This window comes from Melanotaenia boesemani, chromosome 17 (assembly GCF_017639745.1).
Source record: "Melanotaenia boesemani isolate fMelBoe1 chromosome 17, fMelBoe1.pri, whole genome shotgun sequence".
Classification (NCBI taxonomy): Eukaryota; Metazoa; Chordata; class Actinopteri; order Atheriniformes; family Melanotaeniidae; genus Melanotaenia; species Melanotaenia boesemani.
In genome coordinates this window covers 18632173-18651769 of record NC_055698.1, presented here as the reverse complement: position 1 = coordinate 18651769, position 19597 = coordinate 18632173, and the positions used below count along the sequence as shown (strand labels likewise).

At 38.0% G+C, this 19597-nt stretch overlaps 1 protein-coding gene across 1 annotated transcript in view; it reads left to right on the top strand.

Annotated features, from left to right (window-relative positions):
* LOC121657225 (CUB and sushi domain-containing protein 3-like) overlaps positions 1-19597 on the top strand; it is a 364605-nt gene that overhangs the window by 252160 nt on the left and 92848 nt on the right. The window contains exons 11-12 of the mRNA XM_042012632.1: positions 6367-6470; positions 7351-7463. Of these exons, the coding sequence (XP_041868566.1) occupies positions 6367-6470; positions 7351-7463 (217 nt within the window). The remainder of the gene's footprint in view (positions 1-6366; positions 6471-7350; positions 7464-19597) is intronic.

Here is a 19597-nt window from a genome sequence, read left to right as displayed (position 1 = left end):
AAAATTGCAGATGGAAAGATGCCTCTCGTGGTGTAAAAGGTAATTTAGTTGTTCAAAAGCAAGCTTATGTTGGGCAGGTGGCAGAGACAAACACACAGTGGGAAACTGGCAAGTAAACATCAGGTAACTGGCAAAAATGGCAGGAGCAAAACACGAGCATTGACTATCTGGCTTACCGGCTGTAAAAAGCTGCTCTCAATTAGGAGGATGATGAGAGAATGAGGAGCAGCTTTGCAGACATGGGGGGTGGTCAGTTGATGTTTGGAGGGAAAAGGCATCAAGATAACCCTGGGAAGAATGAGAGTGAGATTTGGAGCGTGAGGCTGATGAGGAGGTGGAGGAAGCAGAATAACACATTCAGAGTGAAGGAATGGCCTCAACTGATCCTACCTCCACCAGCAGCAGCACTTTTTATTAACTAATCGTACATGTCTCTCCCAATTTTATCTCATACTCCCTTTCTCTCATTCTTCCTGTCTGATGCCTCGTTCCTCTTTTTTATGCTTTCCAGCCCTCCTCCTCCTTCAATCCCAGAGGCTCTGTCCTTAGAATTACCCAGATTCTTCATTAAGGAGCTCAGGCTGAAACCATCAAATCATTATAAAGGGAGAGAAAGAATACAGGAAAGAAGGGGGCACTAGAGGGGGAAAATCATTTGTTTTCATTGTTTTACTCATATCTTTCCCTCCATTGCACCTAATCACAAACTGTTTGGTTCTCACACTCTCACAGGTAAAAATACATGTTTCTGTAGCTCATCATTTCTTCTTTTCATTTCTCTTCATAAGCCCCATTCCCTCCATCCTTCTCTTCTTCTGCCGATCTATTTCACTGCTTCTTCTTTTCCAGGTTAAGTGTTAATGGAGTTCTTTAGCTCTCTGATGTTATTGCTTCATTTAGTTTTGGCAGAATGAGCCTTTAGAGCCAATTCATTCTCCCCTGTTCTCATTTAACCTTGAGGATGGTAGGACAGGATGGTCATTTTCTCTTCTCTTCTCTTCTCTTCTCTTCTCTTCTCTTCTCTTCTCTTCTCCTCCTGTATTTTCCCTTTCTTCTTCTTTTCTTCAATGTGTTTCCATCTCCTTTGCTATCAGCAAATGAAAGCATTTATTTCTTAATAGCATTTGTTTATGATGCATTAGATAAGGTGACATCTGTGGAAGCCACACATAAAGACAGGTTAACTTATCTTTTAGTTTTATGTCTTAGCCAAACACAGCACTAGCATGCAAATTTCTAGACTGCTTTATTATTAGAAATCAGAGATTTCCACAAGTCCATTCTTCCACCTTTCTTACCTCTGGGGAAATGACTGCAGACAGGAGATCAGACAGAGAGACGATCATTTAAAAAAACATAATAATAAGATTGTTCACGAGTCTCAACTCTTTTAAGTGCAAGTCCAAGTTGAGTCTCAAGTCACTGGAAATGCTGCTTAAGTACGAGTCCCAGATTCGAGTCCCTATCTCTGTTAGCAATAAAAATACTGTATGTACTGACTTGCTACTATGTTCCTGTCCTCACACACTTTTCAGTTCGTGAAGCACCATTATGACAAAATAGTACCACAGATTTACGAAAAAACAATGTCTTTTATTTTTGTTATTTTTTTTGTTTTGTTTTGTTTTGGTTTTTTGGGGGTTTTTTTATGCACTGCAGCTTGGATTTATCTCACACTTTCCAGAGGGGCTGCTTGTGAGAATGCAAGTATCCAAATCAGATAATTAGACTTTGTGTTTAGTGTTCCAGTGAGCTTCCTTTAATAAGTCCATAAAATACCCAAAATTCCTGTTTTTAGGTTGCCAAGGTTATATGTCCTGTCCTTTAAATTCAAAAAGAAATATTTTACTTATAGATTGTGCTGTGTGAGCCAAAGTGCGCCAAACACTTTTATTTTATAACAATTTCTTTATTTGTTAGAGACCAGATTGCTATGACAAACACAAAGGAAGCACATCTTCATTTCTACTTTGCAGGCTTTGAATACCTTGTAGACTTGAGACCTTGTAGAAATGAAACTTCCAACACACACACACTTAAAAGCAGTACTTGCTTCCTTTACTTCATATTCCTAAAATGGTGTATCCCTGCATCTTCTTGACAGGTTGAGCACTTTCTAGGGGGATTGGGTTTAAACAAGCAACTGTGTGTCAAATTCATCTTATAGTGCCATAGTTGCATAGCAACAGCATCAGGTACACATAGCCTTTCTTACTGGTTCCTGCTAAGAATTGACATCTGAGAAGGAGGCACCTAGTTCCATGAAATAGAAGTAAGAGGTAAAACATTAAACAGCAGTGGGCTTCAGCTATCAATCTTCATCAGCTAAAGCCAAACTCTCCTCACAGTGACACAATTTATACATTGTAGGCCGGAGCAGGTTTAGTGAGAGTGGGTGGAAGAGAATTTTCTCTAACACGGTAACGCATGAGCTGTAATTCCTCAGTCCTGACAGTGACCGCTTTACATCACTTACTGTGTTGCTCAGCAGGTGTTTCAGAAATTTCTATGGTAACTGTATCTTCAAGGTGGGTTATATCTTATACTGATATGAACAAGAAGGAGCCTTACACACTTCATTGTCTCCACGACAACCAAAGGAAGTGCTTTATCAAGCAGAAATCAAATTCTCATTGGCTAAAAGCCATTGATGGATGAGAAGAACACACACAACACCCAATTAGAAATAGAGCGAGAGGGGATGACAGTGTGGGAGAGACAGAAGGAGGCAGGAACGATTTTAAGTGAGTGGGACAGATGTTTGCATTAACACCAATTATAGAAGTGGAAGAAATGTGTTGAGTGTTAGAATCACCTGTAATGACCACACAATGTAACAAACACATGCATAAACTCTGACCCAGTCAGTAATGAGCCTTCTATCTAAGTTACAGTATCACACAAAAGTGAGTACACCCCTCACATTTCTGCAAATATTTAATTTTATTTTTTCATGGGACAACACTGCAGAAATGACACACCAAGAGGTTTAAAACAGAGCTGGAAAATATTGACACTTTGGGCCGAATTTGGACATTTTCACTTAGGGATGTACTACTTTTGTTGCCAGCAGTTTAGACATTAATGGCTGTTTGCTGAGTTATATTGAGGGGAAAGTAGATTTACTCTATTAAACAAGCTGTTTACAGACTACTTTATATTGTGTCAAAGTGTCATTTCTGAAGTGTCGTCCCATGAAAAGAAAAAAATTAATATTTGCAGAAATGTGAGGGGTGTACTCACTTTTGTGAGATACTGTATGTTTAGTACAACATTCAGAGACGTGCATTTATCCAGGCACAAGTGGGTTCAGTGTAGTGTAGCAAATTCCTGGCTGTGTTTAATGCTGTGTGAACAGTGCTGATGTGGCATCAGGTTGCTCTGTAAAGGATGCACACAAGGGCATAGACCACATCTATCAGAATACATGGGCCCCTCTCTGTGTCCTTTCAATATACAGTCAAAGAGGCCTTTTGGCTTGTCTCACTCAAGATGTAAAGCTAGGTTATTTCTGTTTCCTGCAGCCTGTTAAATCTACAGTACACTGATGTATCTAATCAAGATTCTTATCTTTTATTATTCATAGCAAGGTTTCTTGATTTAATTCTTTTGCATGTTACTGTGTTCTTTCCAAAGTTTGTCCTAACAGTCATAAGTCCTTGCTTGTGTGCAAATACACTCTCTCCTCCAGTCTGGATGGGCTGCTGGGAAGTGAAGTGGTCTAAGGTTTTTTTTTTTGTTTGTTTGTTTTGTTTTTTTTACTATGTTTTCTGAGGCCAGTTCAAGAGCAAAAATGAGTTTTGCAAGTGCACAGAGGAATCATGAGTGCAAGGAGAAGAGCGGAGCTGGAGAATAGAGCATTTGCACAATTAGCAGTGAATCTAAGAGCATAAACATCATTCAAAGGTGAAACAAGCCATATGTACACAAGGACTTTTAGAATTTTGTGGGAGAGAAATATATTATCCTTGAAAAGAAAGAAAGAAAGAAAGAAAGAAAGAAAGAAAGAACTATATAAACCTTCTTATTTTCTTGATTAGTTATGATTCCTATTATTAGCATGATGCTAAAATATCTTTTTCTTTCTTTTTCACATGACTGTTTTCACAAATATCAGTACATATGCAACACCCCTAAAGTAGACTGTAGGTGGCCGATTTGGTGGGCCAGACATTAAAGTTCCACCAAATTGCAGCATATGAGCGCCACCCTTCCCAGACTTCAATATCTCCAGTGTCTGTTACATGTTGGTACCCTTGGTACCATAAAATCATCACATTGTCACGATTTTGCTATCATATTAGTCCTTATCGCTTTGCTATCCCCCTATGTATATTTAAAGGCAAGCTAAGTAACAACCATCATTATTAGAACATACACATTCTCTCTGGTGAATCGTAGTTACGCTCTAGGAGCATAGCTTCTTTCCACAGTTGCTAGTGGATATAAGCTGTTAGTGGATCACCGTGTGAAATTCTTCAATAAAGTTGGAGCTGCTAAAAACAAAAATATACTCTTGGAAACACACTGACACAAAGAATGTAAAAGTCCAGAGGGCTTTATTTCATACAGTAGCACATAAAACATTCAGACACTTGTATTTTGACGAGCCCTAAAGCTGTTTCCACGAGAGTTTCTGCAAGCACCTCTTACTGTGATGCAGGGCAGCATCTCCAACTGGTAGTTCTCTACAATCAAATGGTAAATACATTTTTTGCAGTTAAATACACATTAAAAATTAACCAAAGTAAATCATTTTGTTCTTGGCTCATGTTTTTATTATTTCAAGCACCGTGCAAAATAAAGAAAAGTGAAAAAGTTGTATTTTCACGAGGATAGCTGTAATGATTGCAGGTTCTTATCTCTCCTCTTAATAAAAAAAATGTCAAGGCAATTGTGTCAGTAACATTTGCTTTAGCTGATTTTTCAAGTATCTGAAAATGACAACTGTGTAATCACAGACAAAGATAGAACTGTATCTGCCCGTGTGCCTTTTAGAGAGAGTTTAGCAGGTTTGTAGGTGATGCGTCAATCAGATCTGCAGTCTTACAGACTGAGTCAGCACTGTGAGTGGCAAGAAGATCACTGCTTTGTCTTTGAATGCCTCTTGTTTCACTTGTCTCCAGTCAAGTGAAGTGATTTTGGCATCTGTGCTTTAGTTTGGCCACATCATCCATAGTTTCTTCAGATGTAAATTCAGACTAAATGTAAGTCTACCTTTGCTGCTGGGATCAAATCAAAAACATACTGGGCCCCTGAGTTAAGTGGAATAAAACTTGAATTCATGAACAAGTGTATTTGTTTTTTTCCCCTTTGTTCCCTTGTTCTTTACTGATTTAGTTGTTTATATCACCCCAGGTATAAGCTGTTGTTCCAAACAATCACAGCAGTGGTATCATGTTAGGCTACAAATAGTGAAAGAACACATTTACAAGTAGAATGTTTTAAGAGATAAGATGTTGATATTTATGCGAATGTGGTCAGTGTTAACCTGCAGGAACTTTTTGGATCTGCTTGAAGTCCATTTGCAGAATATTGTATCGGCAAAGTTGAAAGTTCCTTGTGAGAAGAGAATGAGGGGGAAGGAGGCAGATGGTGGTTTTAAAATTCTTCTGAGAGTCCAGTCAAAATTCAAGTTTGAAATATTCTAACACTCCTAGCATCAAAGATGTTCTCATTATTACCCTCGATTCCTCTTTTGCTCTGTTCTCCCCACTTCCATCTGCCTCCATCTTCCTCCTTCTATCTTTCAAGCCTCCTTCTATTCTCTCTTCTCTTCTGCCAAATGTGTTTCTCTCTGGTCTTAGATGAAACAGAAAGTGTGGTTCAATAATTCCTGATCAGAGTTTTGCACTATGTGCTTTTCCGCACTGGTTCGATTGCAGAGCATACTGTAGGTGTGCCGTATCTTTTCATTTTTCATCTTGCACTGTTGAATGAAGTCACACCATACTGTGTGGTGCATCAAGAAATTTTAATGAGTCATCTTTGATCAAGTCAATGTCTGACTACAAACCCTGAAATGGAAAATATTTTAGTTCAGATAGGAGACCAGTATTATATAAAAGATTTTTTTTTTTTAATATTTAACTGCCTCAGCCAAATTAACCTTGGAAGTTCTAATTTTTATGAAGGTCATAAGCCAGTTATTAGTCTAAAATAAAATAAAATAAAAACTTTTGGACATGAATCCCACCATTAGTGGATTCACAAAGCAAGGAGACCTTGTTTGGGGGGGTCTGTGTTTTTTGAAAATTTAGGAATTTTGAATAATTAGAAATTCTTGTAGAACTTAATTAAATTGATTTGTCTTTTAACTGATGGTAATGTGTATGTATTTTGTGAATGTTTGTGTGTCAACTTTAGGTAATCCAGATCAACTTTGAGGAGTTTGACCTGGAAATAGCATATGACACCCTAACTATAGGAGATGGAGGGGAGGTGGGAGATCCTACAACTATACTACAAGTGTAAGTATTACATTACAATACATTACAATGTAATTACAATTACAATGTATAATATCCCTGTTCCTGATGAGCATCGTAAGACAGTGAGTTTAGTGAGATAAATAAGGAAATAAAGATAATTTGACTATAATGTTTTTTTTTGTTTGTTTGTTTTGTTTTTGTAAGATAGAAGTAGAGATTCCTGCATAAATACTTAAACAATGACAACAAGACCAATTCGAGTTGTCACATGGATCTGCATTATTCTCCTATGAGTAGATGTTTCCAGAGGCAAATAATTATCACTGACATGTAGCAGATTGTACAACACACCATGCACTTCCAGACTGACCAGCTGCCCTCATAAGCAGCAGTGTTACTGCCGGCCAATCAAACTCTTCACACCACATTTAAGATGCTTCATGTTAAAATTAGCAAAGCCAAAAACCTGCTTGCATGTTTTTTTTTTTTTTTTTCTTTCTTGTTAATGTTCATTCTGGTTTGAATGTCCACATCCACTATATAAAATCCTTGACACAACCATATAACAGGATGCGTCATGCGAGCTCCCCTTTAATGATTACCTATATTTACCTGCAAGCTACTCTGAAGTGCATCAAGGGATAATGGATGTTGACCAGTTGCAAAGATAATCTTGTCAGCGTTAGAGTTTGCATGGCATTGGAAATTTGAAGAAATGCTGGATATTGTGGATGTGCTTTCCTGTGGCAGAATTACACAAAGCATTTGGCTCCAGTTTAGTGTGTTCCAGCAATTTGTCCATACTCAGAGAAGCACTTGAGGAACTGATTATGGCTCTGATTGCATTGATGAAAATTCTACTTTTCATACAGGTAATTATGATAACAATGATTTAATAGTTATGTATTTTGTGTTTCAGCTTATCAGGTAGTTTTGTGCCTGACCTGATTGTCAGTATGACTCACCAGATGTGGCTGCACCTGCAGTCAGATGAGAGCGTTGGATCTATAGGGTTTAAGGTCAATTATAAGGGTAAGTAATAAGCATGTTGGTTCTTTGTTTGTTTGGTTGTTTTTTTAAAGAGTTGGAGAAATTGATGTAATGTAAATAACTCTTTCTTTATGTATATTTAGAAAAACCAAGAAAGGAACATGTGTATGTGTTTCTTTAAGGGTAAATAAAGCTATGTGTATATTTTCTTGTCCTAATGTGGAAAAAAATTCTCGATTCAGTCTGAGGTATTCTGGGATGGTCATCAGATTAGACTCTTCTAATGAGTCTGTCATTATGGTTTTTATTGTTACTGGCATGTTGAATGGATAGGATGTTTGCACTGGAGCTACAATAAGGATTAAACTTTTCTCAGTTTGATGTTTCACCATGAAAACCCACTGAAGAAAGAAATGATTCCTCATGATCAGGCAGGGGATATGTGTATTTTTGGTTTGTTCAATGAATTATTTTTCTTTCAAAATGAATGCTTGCCAAGCAACACCTGACCTTTATCTTAATATCCCTTAAGAACAAAGTATTTTTCTCTGCTGTCATTTCAGCTTCTGGCATACTAAAAATATTGACCTTTCCTAAGTTTCCTGTTTGATAGATGTAGTCTTCATTTGATCAGAGTCTATGAGACGTAGTGGGGAGCTTTGCTGCAGAAATGAACTTTGTGTGCCTCATTTAGGTGCCATCATCTGTGGATTTATTGTCATAATGAGGTCACAGTGCTGCGTCTGGAAACGCAGTGAGTTCCAAAAATGCTGTGACAGTGACACACCGTTTTGCCTTTTATAGTTTTTGAGCTTCAGTGTTCAAATGATATACTGACAGTACAGTGATTAAAAGAACATAATCCCAAAATCATTCAAATCCATTATTAAAGGCTGTAAATAATACACTGTGTTCTCAGCTGAGTAGACAAAAGGTTTATTCTCTAATATCCGAGCAGCTGCATCACCTTGGAATCATTAATTACATCTGCTTAGGAGCTGAGCAAAATTTCCCCATGTCCTCATTAATTGTTCTCGTTTATTTTATCCCTTAGAGATCAATAGAATTATAGAATTATGGATTAAACCATAGTTTGAACGCATGAATGCCAGGGATGAATACCTTCTTTGATCTACAAGTATCCACATTACAATGTATTTTTCCAACACAGGTCAGAATTTCCAAAATATAGATTCAAGATAATGGTTGAAAAAGACATAATTTATAAATGAGCTTAAAACAAAAGAAGCTTTAGGACTGAAATGATATGTTTATTGTTTAGCAGAAACATTTCCATCCATAAGGTAAAAATAACATATACAAGCTCAGATAGTTATCGTTCTCTTCCTAAAGTTATTTGTACCAACCTATATCTTAGTAGGTGGTCAGAATATTTAAATCCTCACACTAGGATGCTGCTGACAGCAATGATATTTTCACACTAAGGTGAAGATAGCAAAAGGCTGAAACAAAAACTCAGATTTCTTCATAAAATAAAATAAAAATAAAATAATGCAAACATAAAAAAAAAATGAAACTGGAAAATCTTTTCATCTATATGAACATTTAAAAGTGTTTTTGCCTTGTATTTTAGTAAGTAATTGTCCTTTTTGGAGGCTAATGTGTTGTACATTTCAGCTATAGAAGAGTTTTAGCATTCCTGCCAATAACACCCTTCTAAAAGTGTTGTAATTATTTGAAAAGAAAGAAAAAAGGCATAAAAGTCAGTAGAGACAAGCTATTGACTTCTGAAAAAACTCTTCTAAATGTTATAGCAAACATCTGCAAAGCATGCAAGGGCACGAATGAAGGTGAAATACTCTCAATGCATCTCTAAAGCACTCTGATATACATTCCAAACATCCTTTTGACTGGAACCAACCCACTCTTTATTACCTGTCAATTTTTCTGTAGCTATACTTTTTAAATTGCAATAAGACTATTTACAACAGCCAAGGCTGCTTTGAAAGACAAGAACTGCAGAGGCTGCTACCCAGTGAACATGAATCATGTCACTCAAGGCTTCAGAGCAGTGCTCCACAGACCGATGGATGGATGGATGGATGGATGGCTACATCCATCTTTTGTATACAGTCTATGTGTGGTAGTGTACTGAAGATGCTTAGATGGCTGAGTTTTCCACTAGTGTTAACATTTGAGTCAGTTGAATGTAATCAGCATTCATGTAGTGTTTTGTGAATTTTATTTTGAAGTAGACACTTTTCTTTCTTTATTTTTTTATTTTCTTCCTATTCCTGCCAAGTGGTTAAGTGGTCATTTTGTATTTTTTTGATGAAAGCACATCTAGGTAAGGCAACAATCTGCATCCATTCTTTACCCTCTGGGTTCATGGACAATAAGTTGATTTAAGTTTAACTGGAAGGACAGTGAATGTCGTATCATTATTTGCTGCAATAAATGTTTTTAAATGTTGTATTTGATTATTGTTATCTTTGATTTTTTCAAGGTTAGCGTAAATTACTGGCATGTGTAAAGTGACAGTTAGCATTATGCATTTGTCTGTTTAGCCTTTGTTATTATAATGATAATTTATGTTGTTGTGGAACTCAGTTTTAGCTTTTCTTTAATGAACCTCAACACATGGCCTTATGTTAAGCTTTTTTTTTTCTTTTTTCTCATACAGACCAGAACAGTAAAAGGAGCCTTATTCAAGGTTAACTTTTTATTACAAGTCTTTATGTTTGAATTATGACTAGATTCTCTGCTTAAATTTATTGTAGAAACATAAATGACCTGTCTCAATAGCCTTAGCATTTCTGACCCCAGTCATCACCCACCACCAAAAAACAGAAAATAAACCAAACAGTTACCCGGATGAGTAAATTTGTCTTTTTGTTTGGAACCCAAATACCATGAACGGTTCTACCAACAGTCAGTGGAAGATAAATGTGTTTGTCTCGAAGTATTTGGCTGGCTCCATCACCCACAAGATTTACTATAAAGGTGGATGGTTGTGTGAAAAAAATGTGAAAGAGAAGAAAAGATAGACAGGGTGTGTGTGTGTGTGTGTGTGTGTGTGTGTGTGTGTGTGTGTGTGTGTGTGTGTGTGTGTGTGTGTGTGTGTGTGTGTGTTTGCTTCTAGAGGCACATACTAAGACCTTGGTTATGAAATATAAACATTATCAGCAACTACCCCGGCTGCAAAGTCACTTGTGTATGTGTGTTTCTATGTAAGTGTGTGTGTGTGTTAGGACAGGTCCTCCATCAGCGAGCCACTGAAGCTCTCCCAACAACTCACTCACCTATTTCACTCCTCACATTTTCCCTTCAGTTCCCTTCTTTCTGTCTCTGTGAGTCTCATTTTTCCTCATTAGACATCTGTCTATCCACCATCCTCTCATTCCCTTCTGTCAGAAATCATAACATTTTCTGTGTCAGTTGTTCTCTAATGCACTGTTGTTTGGTTCCACAGCTTCTCCCTTTTTCTCCCCATCAGCACATTTCTGTGTCAGACTTTCCTTTTCTCTTCTGTTGTCTGTCAAGTAATTTGCAGTGCATCTTTCTCCTTCTCTTTTGAACATGCTCTCAGTCTCTCTCTCTCTCTCTGGCTTTCTCTCACTCCCTGTCTCTGACCATGTCCCTCTTTCTTTTTCTTGTCATCATTCATCTATTACTGAAGCCAAGGTCACCAACCTGGCAGCACTTTGACTCCTCTCCTGTTGTGAGGTATACAAATCACACAGACGTGCATTCAAACATGCAGCCATGTTTTGCCACTTTAAAAGACATGAAATGCATTTTAATTACTGTAATATTGTGGTCACCTGCTTTTGCACTTTATTATGCTTACAAAAATAATAATGAATAAATAAAACTAATCCTAGATTTTATGATCTACATTACATAGGTGGGCTTTTTGTCCCCAAAAGGTATGCAACACTGCATGTTGTGACTTCTCAAATGCATTTATGTCTCCACAACTTTAAAAGGCCCCTAGAGAGTGTCAGTTGTTACATTAATGTAAGCAATGACATGTCACAGTTAAAGATTTAAGTGAGCATACCAACAGTATTAAAGAAACACACAGAAGTCATTTCCTTTTTTTCTGTGAATTTCTCTGTATTTTTTTATTCTTAAACTACTATGGGCGGTCTCTCATCCATCCAAGCTCGGGTCCTGGGAGCTTGAGGGTTCTGCACAGTCTTAGGACTGCTCTCTTCTGGACCGAGATGTCTGAGGTTTGTCCTGGGATCTGCTGTAGCCACTCTTCCAGTTTGGAGGTTACTGCCTCAAGTGCTCTGATGACCACGGGCACCACTGTTGCCTTCACTTTCCAGGCCTTCTCAAGTTCTTCTTTCAGGCCTTGGTATTTCTCCAGTTTCTCATGTTCCTTTTTCCTGATGTTGCAATCGCTTAGTATTGCGATGTCAACCACAACGGCTTTCCTCTGTTGTTTGTCCATCACCACAATGTCCGGCTGGTTTGCCATTACCATTTTGTTGGTCTGGATCTGGAAGTCCCACAGGATCTTAGCTCGGTTATTCTCCACCACCTTCGGAGGTGTTTCCCACCTTGACCTCGGGGCTTCCAGTCTGTACTACGCACAGATGTTCCTGTACACCATACCAGCCACTTGGTTATGACTCTCCTTGTAAGCTTTCCCTGCCAGCATCTTACCCTGCAGTTATGTGCTGGATTGTCTCAGGGGCCTCTTTGCACAGTCTACACCTGGGGTCTTGTCTTGTACGGTAGATCTGGGACTCTATTGCTCTGGTGCTCAACGCCTGCTCCTGTGCAGCTATGAGCAGTGCCTGTGTGCTGTCTTTCAGTCCAGCCCTTTCTAGCCATTGGTAGGATTTCTCGATATCAGTCAGTTATCTGTCGGTGGTACATCCCAAGGAGGGGCTTTTCCTCCCATGATGGTTCCTCCATCACCACATGATCTGTTTTCCACTGCCTGAGACATTCACCGAGCACTTTGTCCGTTGAGGCCATCTTCCTGATGTATTCAAGGATGTTGGATGTTTAATCCTGGATAGTGGTTCTGACACTCACTAGTCCTCTGTCTCCTTCCTGCCTCCTATATATATATGTATATATAAAGAAGAACAGACATTTAATGTGTGGTGTGCAACTGTTTTTGTTCCTCATCTGTGTTTTTGTGATCAGTGATTTGATCCCTGTGAGCCTTCACCAGTCCTCCATCAGCACCACCTCATCTTTTTTGGAGAGTTTAGGTGCCGTCACAGTTTAGGGATTTTATAACACCACTACTGCTTTCTATAATTTAAAGATAACAGCTGCCATTTGGATTGATGCAAGAAGCAACACCAAGCAGAGGAAACCCTCTGCTCTATTTCGAAGTGCTAGCTGATTCCTGCCATTTAAAACAGGCACAGGTGCTCAATTTCCCTCACTCACCCACTAGTCGCTGGAGCATTGTTTTGACAAGAGATGTGGCCATTAAGGACACCTCAGATTGATTAAACTGCCAGGGAGACAGCAGTATATGATGAGTCTTTTATCATGCCTGGCGTGATGTGTGTAATGAAATATATGAGCTACTAGTCATGACTAGTTGAAGCAGGATAACAGTATTTATTATAAATGTTAAGTAAGAGCAAGTGATTATTTAAGTATACCATACTGTATTAGCATTGATGTAGCAACATATAAGCAATAATACACAATAATATAATGAGTTATTTATTCTCATTTATTTATTTATTTATTTTTTTTTTTTGACAGCTCTGAAATGCCACAATTTGCCTGACCTGTCATCCATTTTCACTGAAACACAAACAGTATAAATGGTGATTTTGAGAGTATGTTTTTGCTAATGAGTCATTCCCCTGAGCCCCAGCTTTTTTATTTTTATTTTTATTTTTTTATGTGCACTATTCTCACATTATCCCATCATCCTGTGTTACATAACTCTGATGCTGGAAACTGCAAAATGCAGCATACATACAGTAATAAGTGCCTGCTTTACAGCCAGTTGACAGAGAAGGTAAAAATGGTTTTAATCTTTTGAGAAATGTTTTTAATAGTCCCCCCCCACAAAATACTGGATGCTACAAGGTTAATATATTTGTGTGCTGATTGCCAACTATTAGCCTAAATCACACATAAAACCAAATAAAAATTATGCAAAACGTAGCAACCACTGAATTAAAATATATCATCAGTAGCACAGGATAATGTATTTCAATTCTGTTCTCTGTTTTCTTTCCTTTTGTTATCTCATCAGGATCCCATCACTCAGTCATGATTTCAGCCCTCACGTTCTAGATTTTTCATCAGCTTTTTATGGTTTCTAATATATGATGTGATTTTTATAAGATGAAAGGTTGCCAAGGTGGATTTTTACTGCACTGATGACCCCTGCTTCAATGAGTCTTGAGTGTTCGCATGTGCCGAGAGGGACAGAAATAAAGTGCATGGTCATCTTTGTATAATTAATGCCTCCTTGCATGGGTTTCCAATCAGAAAAAACTGTCTTTAGATTGTGCAGTTCTCTGTCTTGTAATCCAGGTAGTAAGCGTGGCTCTTTTATTCTCACAGTACTAAGCACCAATTCCCTACAGAGTGGACCAAATATGAATCTATGAAATATTCATTCACGACATAATCAGAGTTTTATGGTTTACAACCTTACTGGTGGGGTAGTGAGCCAAATCTGGCTGCTTTCCCCTGAGCATGTATGCTTACATGTGAGCTCCATAGGTAACGTGAAGGTCAGGGCTTACTTAATCACAGCACTGTAAACCGAATTTCATCTGTTGCTCATGAATAATTGACTCAAACAATATTCTGTCTGGTCAGTGATATCACAGGGCTATGCGGTTCATTCAGTCCAAATTCACTGTAAAAGTGGATGCGTTTCTCTTATTAAAACTAAATAATGAATTCCATTCATTTCAAATTGTGCATTTCATTGGGATAATTGAAATGAACAGTGACGTCCTAGAAACTGTTTTTTCTTACGTTTTCACAGGTAGTGAATAATTTGAAGCGCTCATTGAGGAGAAGAAGCAGATGGTTTAGAGCTCATTTGGCTCTTTGTGTTTACTTTAAGCAGAGGAGATGTTTGAAAAATGCTGCTTTAACCATTCGTAAGTGGATTCTTGGCAGGTTTTTATTGGTTTTACTCTCCTGCTTTGTGCATAGAGCAGATGTGTGCTTATGTTTATTTTGCTCGGTTTTCCTTTAGATTTTCTGACATGTTTTCAGATGGGCAGAGGAGGAGGAGGCAGAAACATCTTAGTCGAAGAAAAATGACAAGAATGCCCCCCGAGATGTGGGTGTCCTGTTCTCTCACCTGTACCTTCTGCACAGATGATTGCAGGAATTTTTCTGAGGACATGTACATCCTGAAACTCAGTGATGGTGTTAGATTCGTAGGCTTATTATGAGGTCATGAGACAAAGTCTGGGAGGATTTTTTTTTACAGCAGATTTTAGTGATGTATTTCTGCACTGTAAGGCGTCCAGATCAGAGAAAGCAGCTTGGTTATTATCTGTCTTCGCATAGACCAATTTACAAAGAGTTATGGGTGTTTGGGAGACACATCTCTGATGTTAAAACATTTTTTTACACTTCACGTAACAAGCCCACAGATGCATTTTACTGAGTGTTGACACATGATATCTTGTACTGTATCTCCCCTCAAATAACTCATCAAAGGCTCATCGGTGTTCCCGTTTTGAGCCTGACAGAGATGGAAAAATGACAGTATTGTAAGTGTGATGAATGAGATCATTCTCTCTGGTGTCTACTTCGTGGACAAAGAATAAGACTGCAGTATAATTACACTGGCTAAAGTTCTCATTCATTCCTCACTTTGCTTCAGAGTACTAACACACAGTGGGGAGACCACAATTATGTTTCTTCTGTGCTTTTTGTAGCTATGTTAAAATGTTACTCGTTGCTGTTTATTACGTTAAACACACCCCGGTTTTGTTTAGGAAATGCTGTTAAGATTGAAGAGCAGTAGGCACCACATATCATACATTAGCCTATGCAACTGTGGATTCAGTATTCCATCACTATTAGCAACCTAGCCTTAAAATCAATTTCGCTTTGGTCACAAAAGTGAAGCAGCCAATGAGCTTTTTCCCCAATCTCATTATCCCTCCCAAAATCTATTACTTACACTCTCAGATCTGCAGTAGTCATGCATTTGTTTTCCTTTTACATATATTTATGTGTATGTGTGTTTGTGTTTGTTTGTGTGCCTACATACAGTATGTATTCCCATGGACAATATGGTGTGAACATGATGGAATATTACTGAACAGAATGGAATTGGGCTCAATGTGCAATTGCAAACATGAAATTGAAGTTGCGACCACGCACACATTCACACTCTTACATACTTACACAAGTACACACATATTCTTTTTAAGGGGCCTAATCCCCTTTGTGAATCTGTCAGCCTTGTTGTTACAAATACAATAGGATTATTTGTGTGTGTGTGTGTGTGAGAGAGTGAGAGAGAGAGAGAGAGAGAGAGAGAGTAGGAAATGTGCATGAATCAAAGACAGACACTGACTGAGGATTTGTGCTTGGCTTTGTTTAGGAGTGTGTGTTGCCTGCATGTGCGGCAGTTGGTGTGAGGGACTCACTACAGGAATGTTTCGACAGTATGCCTGTTTTCTCTCCTAAGCAATTTGTTCTCGATTCTTTCGCTATGTGTGTGTGTGACTGTGTGTGTGTGCACATACACGCATGTGTGTTAGGTCAGACCGTGATTGGTTGAGTCTGTGGTTCTCATAAAGACGATGTCATGATGGAAATTAATGCAATACATCACAAACACGCACACAAGCACACGGACATGCACGGGGCGCTCACACTAACAGCAAAGCACACACCAAGTGCACACTTTTGTTCCCGCCATGGGCCACTCCTGTAAATAATACTGAAAGCAGGAGAGGAGAGCAGGGGAATAAAGCAGAGGAACGCCGGGGAAATGGAGGGTATATTTTCAGAATTCCCACACACAACATTTTAAACAGAATTATGGTGACACAGTGGCACTTCAATGTGGAATCAAAGTGGAATCTGTATAACCTTACGGTCACACCGACTACGAGAACGAAAGAAGAGTTGTGAATAGTTGCAAACTCAGGGGAAGGAGGCATACAGAAAGGGATAAATACAAACTTGCTCCAGGCTAAGTGCACTGAGAAGTGGTCGTCATTCAAAGTTTTGTCTGACTCAGCAAACCACGGGTCAATCATCTTCAAACAACCCACAATTCAGAAGATTTGAAGCTGTAAACACTTCATGGTGACATTTGCACAAATGTTGTTCAGGCAAATTTCCAGGAGCAACCCTCAATGAGCTGTCTGTCCAACACTGTTATTAACTGATAACATTAAAAAAAAGCTTAAACATTTACCAATGCAAATAGTAAACTCCTTTTTTTCTAAAGATTCAGAGACGATGTCAGTACTTATAATAACTACCCTAGATGCTCTTCCCTCATCTGTTGCTAGATATAGACAACAAAATAACAGCATATATATATATATATATATATATATATATATATATATATATATATATATATATATAGATATATATATATATATATATAGATAGATAGATAGATAGATAGATAGATAGATAGATAGATAGATAGATAGATAGATAGATAGATAGATAGATAGATAGATAGATATGTATATGGGTCATTTCAGAATTACTGGTACATTTAATGTCTCTGAGAAAAGTCTTCAGTTAATTGCCCTAAAAAATCATGTTTTGGATTTGTTTTGATTAATATCACTAATTATGTTGAATATTCACTAATAATAATGCTTCGTGTTTATTTTTGGCACAATTTATATATAAAATATTAATTTCAATATTCCCACCCCACCAGTTTTTGGCTGTCTTCAGCTCATGAGTCACATATTCAACTTGAATTAACATGAAATAATGTTAAACAGAATTATGGTGACACGTATAATGTACAGTTTTTTTGTGCTCATTCATTTAATAGCTATACAATTATTTACCCAGAGTACTTATTTGCTGTATTAAATTAGATTATGACATTAAGAAAATATATTTTCTATCAGTCCTTGGGATCAGGTCAACTCCGTTATCTCTGTTACAAAATCACATAAAAAAAACTATATAGCATTCAAATAAAAACATGTGACATGCACCCAGTGATGTCATTTCCTGTCACAGAGATCTTTTGTAAGGGAAAAATGGTATGTTTAATTTCTTCTCTTATTAATTTGTACAAAATGTTGAGAATACACCCAAAGTAGATTAATTATGTGTCAAATCTGTTATCGTGATATTGTAATGAATCTCTTTTTTAAAGAAACAATGATATGATGAAAACTCATAAAATTCTGCTTTTATGCATGCCAATTTTATCTTAAAGGTTAAATTTGTATAAGAACATTCCCGGTTAAATATTTGTCTTATTTTTTGTTGAGAGATGTAGGTGAGATGAAGCTGTCAGCAGCAGAAAGGAAGCAGCAATACAGGGCACGGCGAGATGCCGACCCTGTAAGGAGGGCAGCAAAACAAGCAGAGAGGGCACAAAAGGAGAGATGCAGGCTTGGCAATGTGGTTCATTTCTTTAGTGATGGACCTTGCACCCAGTATCACCAGAAGGGTAACTTCTATATGTTCAGCACAGAGCTGTTTAAGAAGGGCTTTAAGGCGGGCACATGGAGCTTCTTTGAAGCAGGCCACGGGAAAGGTGCGCCAGACGGAGTTGGTGGGGCTTTAAAAAGAACAGCTGACAGACTGGTCAGTGAAGGAAAAGACATTGCAAATGCCAAGCAACTGTTGAATGTCCAGACTTCTCTATATGTGTGTATGTGTGTATATATATATATATATATATATATATATATATATATATATATATATATATATATATATATATATGTGTGTGTATGTATGTATGTATATATATATGGGTCTGGCACTTTAGTTTCAATCTCAAATGTAAATTCTCTCTCTTTAAATGTCTTTAATGGGATTAAGGTCAGAACTGCTAGTTTCAGACTGCTGAAAAGAGTGGGCCTCTGGAGTTGTTGCTCAGGTTAAAGTCTAAGATCTTCAGTGCAAACCTAGTTTTCTGACTTTCTAGAAACATTTGCCTTAAATAAGTCCTGGTAATATTCAGATTTCATTATTCCTTTGATATATCCAGTGCCTCACCACCAGAGACTGCGGCATTGCAGGGATTTCAGGATCTTTGGTCATTCTCTTATAACCTTTGGAACTGTTATGTTTTATGACAATGTCTGCTATGATGCACATCACCTTCTTCTCCACTACAGAAAAGAAACAGAAAAAATGCAAAAAAAAAAAAAAATCTCTCCTTTTTTTTTCTCGTTTTCTAAAGCATTGAACATTTTATTGATATCTGCAGTTGTTTCTGACATTTTTTTGGAATTCTGTGCTTAAAATCAGGGGTGTCACTCAGCCTGCCCGAGCAGAAGTTGCAAATAAACATACTTACTGTGCATAATTATTAGGCAACTTAACAAAAACCAAATATATACCCATTTCACTTATTTATTTTCACCAGGGCAGTAGGACTGGGAGTTGAGCTTGACTCCATTCTCAACCCAAAAAGGTCCCACAAGCTCATCTTTGATGATACCAGCCTATACCAGTACCCCATCTCCTCCTTGCTGGTGTCTGAGTCGGAGTGGAGCTCTCTGCCCTGTACTGATCCAGCCACGGGCCCATCCATCTGGCCCATCAAGACTCACTCTCATTTCATCAGTCCACAAAACCTTAGAAAAATCAGTCTTATGATATTTCTTGGCCCAGTCTTGGCGTTTTATCTTGTGTATCTTGTTCAGTGGTGGTCGTTTTTCAGCCTTCCTTACCTTGGCCATGTCCCTGAGTATTGCACACCTTGTGCTTCTTGGCACTCCAGTGATGTTGCAGCTCTGAAATATGGCAAAACTGGTGGCCAATGGCATCTTGGCAGCTTCACGCTTGATTTTCCTCAGTTCATGGGCAGTTATTTTGCGCCTTGTTTTTTCAACACGCTTCTTGCAACCCTGTTGACTATTTTGAATGAAACGCTTGATTGTTCGATGATCATGCCTCAAAAGCTTGGCAATTTTAAGAGTGCTGCATCCCTCTGCAAGACGTCTCACTAATTTTGACTTTTCAGAGTCTGTCAAATCTCTCTTCTGACCCATTTTGCCAAAGGAATG